The sequence below is a fragment of the Panulirus ornatus genome, chromosome 29 (assembly GCF_036320965.1).
Source record: "Panulirus ornatus isolate Po-2019 chromosome 29, ASM3632096v1, whole genome shotgun sequence".
Lineage (NCBI taxonomy): Eukaryota > Metazoa > Arthropoda > Malacostraca > Decapoda > Palinuridae > Panulirus > Panulirus ornatus.
The window spans coordinates 11,135,529-11,147,551 of record NC_092252.1 but is presented as its reverse complement, the minus strand read 5'-3'; the positions used below and the strand labels follow the sequence as shown (position 1 = coordinate 11,147,551).

Genomic DNA, 12,023 nt, shown 5'->3' with positions numbered 1-12,023 from the left:
TATTTTCAGGTTTGTATAGAAGTAAATATGAACTTAAAGTGAAGAGTTACTCAAATAATCATTCAAATTGTAGGTGCATTCAAAGTATTAGAAAGATTTTGTTTTTCTTTATTCTATTGATTTAGATGATGAAAACTTATCTATTTTTAAGATATACATTCAAGGAATCCTCACATACTGGGAGAAATTTGGCATTTAGTACAATTTTCAAATTCTTTTTATTTTCTTTAGTAAGAATGAATCAGGTTATTTTCAATGGAGATAAGGTATATATTTTAAAGATTTACTGCAAGAATCATAAAGATATGTCTTTGAAAGTTACGTTTTATATGCTGCAATTATACATTAGTAAATCTGTTGTGTATATTAGATTTTTTAAATCTTTTGTAAGGGACTGTATCATCAGCAATACAAGATGACAGCAAAAGAAAGTATTTCTCTGCTTTATATAGATATTGATATAAACTAATCACCATTATAAGAGCTATGCAGAGAATATTGCTTTCTTATTGATTGAGTGTCAAGGAAAAGAAAAAGCTTTATTGCAACTTCTCATGAATATAACTCATGTTTATATCCAGATATTTAGTTGTAAAAGCTTTAATAGAACCAATGCATATTTCTGAATTTCTGTCTTGCACATAATTTTTTTGTTTTTTTGAAAATTTGATTTTTTCTTCGATGCTTGTTCTCCTTTTTCTGAAGATTTTTGTTTGGAACAAAGGCATATTTCAAATTTTTGTACTATCATTTTTCTAGATTTCTCTGAGGATTATGCTGCATATACTTTAACCCTTAAACTGTGCCATATGTTATTCATTGGTACATGGTCAATTGCTAGATATGTCACCTGAAACAAGATTTCCATGCCACTTTTTTAAAATGTGCACCAAGCATAACATTCATATATGCATTTGTAACGTTTGACACTCCACAACAGCAAAACATAGGTAGCCTAAGGATTTCTTTTACATGCATATATTTAGTTATATGAGTATTTTTTTTTTTTTTTTGCCAAGTTTAGCATGAATAAACTTTTACAGTCCACTTGAGCAAAACAAAAAGTGTTAAAGATTTTTTTCGTTTTTCGTACTTCTGGTTGCATATCTTAAATTCATTAGAATATGCTGTGCATTTAAGATTTGTTCTCATGATTTTTGTGCTTACAGTGGTATTCAGTAATAATGTTGTTTCAGTGTAATTTCTTAAAAGTTTAGACAGTCTTAAGAAATTTCTTTTGTTTGTAACTTCTTTTTTTTTTTATTAAAACCCACATGATAAATTATGACTACCTAGTATGGTCTCCTTAAGAAGGTTTCAGTTTAACATTATTTTATGAAATCTATGTTGAAAATATTCACTTGAAAATTAATGATGCCTCTGAACAAAAGAATAAAGCAATGTGATAGCCTGATACATAACTTAATGAAGATGCAAAGAGAAGTTATTCATACACTTTAGCAGCATTGTTAATGAACTATGAGAATAGATTATATGATATGATCAGTTATTGAAACAAGGTGCAGTTAGTTACTGAATAAACTTGGATTAGTCATTCCTGACATTTCCTTAAGAAGTTAAGTAAATCTATGAGGCCAATTTCAGATCTTATTGCAGTCGCAAGAATTTTAGGATAACTTTATTTGTATCCATAAACATTTAACCTGAGCCATCCACCATATACTTTACGGCAGGGACTTTGTCTAAAGTGATTAGTATGCAGGCTTAGATTTTGAAACTGCTTTTTGCAATAAGATTAGACATTTCAGGCCTAAATGTTCTTCACTATGGTAGTTGTTATAGTATTTTCTAGAGGTAGCTGTTACTTATGGTACTTTGTGAGCTTTGCTTCAGTTCCCTGCAAGTGATAGTATTTTGTCCTAATTTTCCAAGGATTGAGTGATTTAGAGTAATTATATTGTAACATCTGTATTTCATTCTGATATTTCCTTCTCTTTCAATTGCATATTTTGAAGAATCAGTTTTTTTTATGTGGCTTTTCCCAGCCTCTTGTGAATGTTCAAGTTAGGGTATTTTCTTTTAGTAGATATCAGACATATGATCTTATAACTTGCTTTTGTAGAAATAGAAATGTAATGTATATAATGGTACATATACACATTAGCTGTTTACTTAACCATAATATATTTTATATATTTCATAACATGATTTGAGTAGTAAGTAAGGGTAATGAGAGAGCCCTGCTTAATATGATAATGATATAGCAGTACTTCAAGTATATTCTTTAGTTACCACCATCCGACTCAAAAGGCAGGATCACCTTGCATAAACCACTGTTCACCAGTTTTTCTGGTGGAAACTACCACATCATAAATTCAAATTCGTAAATACCCATGCAAACGTAAAGGTTAGTCCTCTGAACAAATGACTGCAATCATATAATTGCCCACTGTTTCATAGCCATTACTGAAAGCTCCCAAGATTCGTCAGACCGTCTCTTTACAAATGATATCCTTTTTTTTTTTTGTTTTTATTTTGTTTATGAGTAGTAAAGAATGATAGGTTTTCTTTCTCCATTTCACCATTTTGTTTGTGAAGACACTGCCTTCTCTAGGCTTGTTTATTTTGATGGACACCATTTTAACTTTTCTTTCTTTTTTGTGTGTATTTTAGTGTTTTCTCTTGACAGACTTTTGATTACTTCTAATGCTATGTAGCAAGGAATCCTCATGCTTCCCCTTCCCATTCATCAGGCATTATAGAGTGCAACTTTTGTGGGTCTTTTAGGCTTTGGTGTCATTTTGGCAGAAGGCCTGTACCTTCTTCCCACTTGCTGTCTGTGCACAGCCTACCCAACAGTTCATCATCTTTTTAGGTTTAGAGTTAATGGGTACCAACTTCATGTGGAATTTAGGGCCACAACTTTTGCAGACTTAGCCAGCAGATAATTTGTAGTTTGATTCTGTCAGCCTCAGGAGTGTTCTTCAGGACTTCTGACTGAACTTGATCCTGTGTGAGAGGTTCCCTTTTTTCTCCTTCCATGACACAGTCATGGCTTCTAGTGTATCTCTGGAACTAGTCATTTTACAGCATGCCATTTTTTTACCTTTCTGTTTCACAAGATTTAGAATGGTAAACTCTTTTATCTCCTTATGCAGTGAGTTTCAGGGAAGGGCAAATGATTTTTCTGGAGAGCACCATTTTCATTCAGGTTTTCAATGTAAATGTTAATGTTTCATAGGAAAGGGTTTGATTTGTGGTATTAATGCAAGCTTATCATCTTGGTTAACTTCCTTGGAAACCAATAGGATTAAAAAGATAATTTGCTAAGCCAAAATGTAATGAGGTGACAGTGTCCTTAGAGTGTATGTTACATTCGATTAGGACTAGGTTCTGATATTCCTTAGCCGTATCCTTTTAATGATAAGAAGAGAGCTACAAATTCATAAACTGTGCAGTCGTTTTATCTCAGGGATTTCTCAAGCTTCATTCTTGTCACAGTTCCTTTACTACATTCTTGGCATTTCTCTCTTGGATTATACTTGAAATCATACAGGCACCTTTGTTTAGACCTCTGTTCATCTGTTTACCACCTCATTTCTACATGTAGTTAAGAGTTTCACAACCTCTTCCATATGGGCATGTTCTCATATCCCTTGCTCCCTGTTTGAATCCTGTTAGTTAGAAAATACATTTTTTACTGGGAAAGCATTGGGTAAGCCTCTCAATTAGTCCTTTTTCTTTCCCCTTTTCATTCTATTTCACTTCAGGTAGTGTTCCTTGGGATTTAGGAAGAATGAGTTTTAGTCTTTTGCATGAATACTTGGTGGTTGCATAATCATGATATGGCAGTTCAGCATCAGGGAAGACATTACAGTTGTGACAACCAGTGGTTCACACAAGGGAATCTTATATCACAGGAAAGATGGTGGGTAAACCACAGGATATTCTTGGTATATTTCTATATTGTTATTCAAAAAGAAGTAGGGATGTCTCATTGCGGTTGCTGACTGGCCATCCCAGTGAGAGGAAGTGGCTTTTCACAAAGTTAACTCATTCTGTAACTGTTACAGCAGCCGTTAGTTATAACACAGTCCTCTACTTTGTTTATCGTATTTTGAAGAAACTTTCTTTTGTTGAGAATGAATATTCATTGGATTGTCATTTATATATTTTTTAACTATCTTAAAGAAGGCAATCATTGTTCTTCACATCAAATACCCACTGTCAACTCTGCTCAGTTTGTCACTTTCTGAGGTATTTCATATGAAAGAACAACCATCATAAAAGATCATCTGATAAGATTTCATGTCATTTTTACTGTTTTGAGGGAAATTCCAGCTATTTTGATATATTTAGAAATATAGATCTTGAAATAGATAGATAGATGAGGATAAGCCCCAGATTATAGGCAGGTTTGGTTCATTTTCTTTCTGTGGTTTACTCAGAATTAAACACTATCACTTCTTGCAGAGCTGCCAGCCCATTCATTTAGCAGTATAAGACTTCAACCTCACTTAATAAGAAGCAACAGGATTCAGTGTTAGATAAGCATGAATTTTTTAGTGAAATAAGCTATTTAAGCTGTATCTTTTCTGGTTTTATATGCATGTAATGATCTGTGAAGCTGTTGTTTAATCATCCTGTAAAGGAAGCCTTTCATCTTTAATGAAGTTACACTACTGTGTACTTCTGAGTAATTCATATTTATGATAGCAGCCATTGATGATGCATGGAACTATTATTGAAATCCAATTAAAGCATTAAGATAAATCAGATCTGTCCTTTCTCAGTGAGCTGCAGATGTGACCAAATTAATAACCATTACTTTCAAAAGCCGAATTTTGTTCTTAGTCTATGTCTAGCCATTTTGAGGGAATGGCTATTTGGTGGAAGAGCTTTTCAATATGCATTTGATCTGATTAATATTTGGAAATGGAGTTAACATAGTTGATAGAATAGATAAATTAGGGAAAATGTATGTGTTTAATTCATAACAGCATCTGGGCAGGGGAGTACTTCTCTCCTGACTAATGTATTTTGAAGGCATACCCATCAAAGTCACCTTATGCCCTAGTTCTGTGAGTTCTGGTCTCACCCCCTGTTTCATTAAAACTAAGCTACAGGGCTAGACTGAATATCATTTCCTTATATCCATTGTACACTTACGTTCTTCCTTTTGTCATGTTCTGTCTCACCATACCTTTTTCATATTTCCTCTTTTTTTATGTCATGCTATGGATTAGATGAAGACTTATCCATGATTAGAGCTTTTGACATACAAAAGACTATGAATCCAATTTAAAGAATGTCATGAAACAAGTTCTGATAATTTTGATACCTCATAACATAGGATTTTTACCTCTGGAGGCAGCTGTTTTCACTCATAGAAATATTTATGGATAACATTGAAGCACATTAGGCCAAGTATATAGATGGAGAGGCATTGAACTCACAGCACCTTATTTTGACAGAGGATCACAATGATTAGCTAATGTTATCTGGCTGCACTTTTTATGGCATGATGGGCCATAATATTTATTGCAGGAAATCCTTTTTACTGGCATCTAATCTAAGTAAATGTAGCCCCATCTTATTAGTCCATTCTTACCATATCTTGAACTTAGTTTAAACTTGATCCAACCTAATGTAGCCAAACCTAACATAACCTGAACTAAACTGACTTCACCTAACCTCACCAAACCAAACCAAAGACTCGTAGCTCAATATTGTTAATGTTTTGTGATCAGTGAAAATGAAGCTCAGACACTTCAGTTTTAGACTTTTAGACACCACTATACTTTTAGTTGGAGTTAGTGAGGCATCAGGCCAACTTCATACCAGTTCCTGTCTGTCTATGCATTCCCCTCAGGAACTCCCATCAAGGGGGCAGCCTTGGAGAATGGATCCCCACTTATCACAATTCTTGCATGCCTCCCTCACATACACCATTTTACCCATTATTCCTCCATTTTTCTCAGTCCCATCTCTTCCACTCTATTTTTCCATGACACAGGTGGTCCTCCTTTCACACCAACCCCTTTAATTGTCTATCATTCACCCTCCTTGTAAACTTCACACTCTACCCTTCTTTCCACATGCCCCAAACCACTTCAAAGAATTACGTTTCATCCTTTGCATTCCCTGCCATACCACATCGCTCATACCCCCTTTCATTTCTTTATTCATTCCAAATACTTATATCACATGCTCGTCTCAGATAGCTCATTTCCAAGCATAGATCCTTGACATCTGCGCTACATTCATGTCCTTTTATTGGTTACATGGGTCAGGGTAAGGAGGACTATGCTGCCCCTTAATCTTTTCTTTGCTTCCATACTTACACCTCTACCCTTCATTATTCCAGTAAGGGACCCAGTGTCTCTTCTACCCTGTACTGCTCTTTCACTATCCTCTCCTTACATCTCACCAGACTTAACCAAGATAGCGTCTAGATACTTAAATTCTGTGACCTCTTCCAGTCTTTCTTCCCTTATATCTTTTAACACAGTTTTGTATACTTTTTACTTTCACTGTATAGGGTTTTGAAGAAAATGTACTTTCACTTTATTTCCTTGCATATGCCATTATTTTACTTTTACTTGCATTTACTTAGTGGCCTATGCTTACACACGTCATAAAACATTTACCACACTCTGCAACTCCTCTTCACTCTCAGCTCTCAGCAAACAACACAGTATCATCCACAAACAGGCTTGTCACTAGCCACCTTACTTCTCTTCTACATCCCATCTCTTCACCCCTTTTCTTTAGTCTTGGTTTCATCTGTCTTATCGCTCCATCCATGTATATGTTAAAAAGCCACAGTGATGCCATACAGCCCTACCTCATACCCACATGTTTACCAAAACATTTGCTCAATTCTCCATCCACCCTTACACATGCATTTGCTACTGTATAAAAAAGGCTTTTAGAACCAACCAACATTTGTACCCCTACCCTGTATATCCTTAGCACATCCCATAAAGCATTCCACTCATTTCTGTCATGTGCTTTCCTCAGATCCAAAAACTTATCATGCAGCTTCTAACCTTTTGCTACACACTTTTCCACAGTCATTTTCACCCCAAAAATCTGATCCACACATCCCCTACCCATCTTAAAAAACCTTACTCCTCACTTATTCTGCATTCAGTTGCTTCCATCTCTTAAGAATAATGGACAATGATATATCTGTATATCTCTGATGTCTGTTCCTTTTGGGAACTCCTTCAAGGGATGGCCATGAGAAAGTGTGTCCATAACTGTTGAACTCCAGTACCACTTCTTATCCTTTAGTGTCTCACCCTAAGCAGGCCACTGGCAGAGAGCAACTCTGACACAGTGTTTTTAGAGGCTCCTACTTAATATACCCACCAGCTTCTATTACCTAATGTGTCTACCTACTGATCCAACTTACTACTTCTACCTAATGCTCCCAGCTAATGTTCCTACCTATTACTTATATCCACTGCTCCTACCATATTACCAGAAAGCAGGGTTAGTGCATGGCACTCACTGCAGACAATAAATGAAAGTCAAATAAATTTCATACACAGATCATATAGAGGGTGTCATGGTGTTGTATGTGAATGAGAGACTGTAGGAAAGAAATAGAAACCTATATATTTACCCATGAATACTTTCATCTTGACTTAACCATAAGTCAAGTCAAGTGCATAGCATTCACTGCAAACCATAAGTCAAGTCAAGTGCATAGCATTCACTGCATGTCGTTTGATTACCACTTCTGTTTTTCTCTGCCTCCAGACATACTACTTAATTATGTATCCTGGGCGCAGCTAGAATTCTGTTTAACTATAAATCTAGATGTCTTTAAGGTGCTTTTGAATTCATTCTATGTAGGTTTCTAATCTCACATGGTATTGCACTGAATACTTTTCCATCTTGTTTACTGGGCTTTCCTTCATTATTTTTATATATTATTTTTGTGTATTCCAAGGATTTATTGCTAACTTAATTAGTCTGTTTTGTCATAATTGTGACTTATTTTAGTCTTAAGTTCAAAAGAGAAAGAGATATAGAGAGGTTGATAGGAGGTGGAGAACAGAAAGACTGATGGAAATGAAGAGAGAGAGGAGAGGAAAGGGTTGGAGAGCATGGACAAAAAAGTAAAGTGGGGTAATGACAAATATGAGATATGGTGAGTAAAAAGAGAGGGGGAAAAAGGTGAGGCATACCTTCCTTTGAGTACCTACTACAGGATCTTGCCAAAAGATATAGGACTCACCACATTATTTGTGTGATGGAAAATATTATCTCTTGCTGCTACCATGCTCATTATACAACTGTCAGTCTTGGTATCTAACAGAACGGACTTCAGCCATTTACCAAGTTTTCTTTGCTTCTGAAGTTGCTCCATCCATGTTTCTTATTTTTCTTGATAGCACACTGAAGAGTCTTTCCTTTTTCAGCTAGGCTTTTGGTATTTTTGTTAGATATTGTTTGTTATATTCCATGATAATCTTGCAGACATAAGAACTCTATTTCATCCTTGTGGAGATTTTTAGTCACAGGATATTGTTTTAGGGAGGAGGAGTTGAGGAGAGGGAGGTAGATGATAATAACGAGTGAGGCACAGAAAGTCATATATATTACTGAGATTCACTCTTTTCAGTTCGTTTGTACTTCACATGGCATTTGTATGACATTAATATAAAAAGGTTTTTGGAGCATTTTCATATGGGAAGATTTGTAAGTATCAGTCATGCTTAAACTACAATACATCGTTGTCTAGTTAAGAATACTTAGACATTATTTGTTAAAGAGAATTTTAATCATTAGTTTGTATAAAATTGTTTTAAAGTATTACAAGGACAAACTGTGCAGAGTTGATTGTTGTGCAGACATGATTGTGAGTAAACAGTAAATCACTTGTTTCATAAGCATAAATATATTTTTCACTACATAGATTTGGGGTTATCCTTTATGCATTTTAAAGGTACAGAACGCACTGGAGAAGTGGATGAAGATGGAGAATATGAAGTCATTGTTGTAGATCAACACAATTCATCCATCCTAGCATCAGATCATTGCTCCACTGCTTCTTCTGGTCCACCATCACTTAAGGTAATTTTTATTTCTTCTACTGTGTACTTTTATTTGAAATGTATAAATCATTCAATTTCAGAGTTTTTTCAGGCATTGTTTTAAGAGTTACTAATGTTACTAATGTCTTGCAAAAGGCTACATTTTTTGACATAATCAGGGATTATATGGAAGAGGTCATTGTGACATTGAAGCTAAGGGATATAAGGGACATCACTATCTTTGTGTAGACTTATCCGTAATGATTGCAATTGGATTATGTAGAGTGCTTGATATATTCAGCCGTTACGACGTACAGGTGTGGATTTGGGTATATACTTTTAGGAACTGGAGTTAATGTTTTAATCATTTCTGTTTAAGTGAGAGGGATTGTTAAAAGATTAGAATTTGAATTTAGTTATCCCTGTTGTTTGACTTGCATTGCAGGCTGTTACATCATTTCAGGTTGTTACGTCATTTCAGGTGTAAAAGTTAGCCCAGATTGTGAGTTCATATTGCTTGTGAGACTGAAATACAGCATTTGCTTGATATTTTTAAGCTGAATATCATTCCACTTGGAAGATTGTTTTTAGATATAATTCCTTGTTAGAAAGCTCAAAGGACCATGTTCTATAAGGTAGCTAAATACATATTGCAAGTCCAGTGCCTTCCAAAAGAATACCATTCCCCAAAGCAACCAGTCTAATGGGGACTGTAGCATATATAAGTATAGGAAATTGTAAGATAATAGAGAATGTTCAAGAGATGGGACACCATGATTGTAATACTTCCTTCTTGTACAGTATGAATAGGTAATTGATTTATGAGAGCAGTATCTTGGTCATTATAATTGAAGATTACTAGAATTTGTAACTCAACTTTAGCCAAGATTTAGTAAATCCTGGATACAAGAAGAATAAGAACATTGCTAGTTCCCTGGTTTGATATATAGTAGGTAAATACACTCTTTAGATCTGTTTGAGGGCACATACTAACTTTTCTCTCGTATCAGTTCATCTTTACTTTTTTGGCTTTGTTGTGCAAGCTCACAGAAAGTTGATTACTTGGGTAAAGCAGATGGTATTTATGTTGCCAGGAGATAGTTGTACAATTGGGCTGGTAATCCTTGAGACCAAGCAGTGTTTAGATTTTGAAATTCTAAAAACATAACTTGCAGATTGTGATGTGAACATGTTACATTAATAGGATACAGGTTTGAATGTTATTTGTATGAAATATAGTGTAGTTCCACGTACCTGGATCCCAGTCATTTATATTGCTGGATGAAACCGACAAAAGTATCTGGATGCATCTCAGTCAGTTGACATATGTGTTGGTTGATTTATGATAATAAAAATTGGGTGAGTGGGGTTGGAGGCCAATAGGTATTATTGGAATATGTACTAATTGGCAACTATGCGAACAAGTTTTTTTTTATGTGAACATACTGAGAGGGGCAGCAGGTGAAATGTCAGATCATTTCTTAATATAGTTGAGTGTGAAAGTTGCTGATTACTTTATGATAAGTTGAAACATGTGAGAAAAACTATAAAAGTGAGCAGGCATTTAAAAGAGGTCTTTGGTTAGGGATACCAAGAGAGGTTGAGTGATGAATACCTTGAAGTGAGACTAAGTAAAACAAGGGAGTAGAAGGTATGAGGGATTTGGTCTTAACCCCTTTACTCTGTTAGGTTTCCTTTCCATCTCTGTGATCCTCAGTTTTTCAAGTTGTGGAGAAAATATATTTAACCCTACAGGTTCAAAGGAAAGGAAAAAAATAATTTCATAAGTATATTTCATCCTCTGTTATTACATTCATAATGTGTAGAATATTTGTAGATGGGTCAGCACTTTGTACTAAAAAGTAAGGGAGTAAGGCATGTCAGATGAATTGCCACTATGCATGTTTTATCATGTATTGTACCCATCTATATATCCCTGATGCCTGTTACCTTCCGGAACTCCCTCAAGGGAGTGGCCATGGGAAAAGTCTTTATAACTGGTTACCTCCACTGTTGCCTCTTAGTTTACACTGAAAACTGATTACTGATTACATATCATTTTGTTTTATAGGGTAAATCTCTTTTTGATATGATCAGTGTGATTCATTGATAATTATTTCTTAAAAGGGAAAATGGAAAACTTGTTAAATGTCAACTGCACTAGTCAGATGCCATTATTTCAAGGTTAGTTAGGTGTTGACAACACTGCCTCCACCTTTGCTAGAAACACCTCCTTCCTTATCTTGATCAACATTCAATGCTGGAAGAATGAATGTCCTCAGAATCATTCTCCTTATGATCTGAAGAAAAATCACCATCATCAAAAAATTCAGTATCCTCCTGGGTCTTTTAAGTCTTGCTTAAAGCTGCTCGAGATTCCTTCCAAGAAAGCTCATGAGAATACGCTGTCATTGACATGGCTTGAGGCTGACTCACTGAGGAGAAATTATTGTGCACTTCTATTTCAGCAACTATCCAGGCTCAGCAGGTGGCCTTGAAACATAGGCATAGAACTCACCGTGTAACTTTCTGTCTAAAGAGCTTTTCAGGCGGGTAGCCATTCAGATAACTTCAGGGGTTATATTTCAGATGAAGTGTTTTGGATGCATGAGGTGTTTTGCAGAAATGTGAGAGTATTTGTGTGGGATGTGGGATAAGTAACTTTAACTAGTTTGCAAGAAAGAAAAGGGAGGTGTGTGGATGTTATATGCAGGAATGTGCTGTCACATTGCTGAATCAGATCTTATGAAGCTGTCAAGGTAAACTACAAAGTAATGTATGGGACTTGGCTCTGGATGGTAGGTTCTGGTTTTGGTTCATTATACTTGAGGGCTAGAGATTCTGTGATAATGAGGCCATTGTTTTTTTTGTTCATGACACTGCCATGCTGTGGTGGGAGAAGCAGTTAGGTATTAAAATTTTGTTGAAAATCCTCTGACTTCCTAGATAAATCATTAGAAGTAACTTTACTGTAGAGCCATGACTGTCATATACATTGCTTATTTATAGTGT

At 35.3% G+C, this 12,023-nt stretch overlaps 1 protein-coding gene across 6 annotated transcripts in view; it reads left to right on the top strand.

The window, feature by feature from the left end:
* rg (A kinase anchor protein rugose) overlaps positions 1 to 12,023 on the top strand; it is a 662,216-nt gene that overhangs the window by 144,260 nt on the left and 505,933 nt on the right. For all 6 annotated transcript variants that reach the window (XM_071679213.1, XM_071679211.1, XM_071679212.1 and 3 more), the window contains exon 23: positions 8,924 to 9,051. In XM_071679213.1, the coding sequence (XP_071535314.1) occupies positions 8,924 to 9,051 (128 nt within the window). The remainder of the gene's footprint in view (positions 1 to 8,923; positions 9,052 to 12,023) is intronic.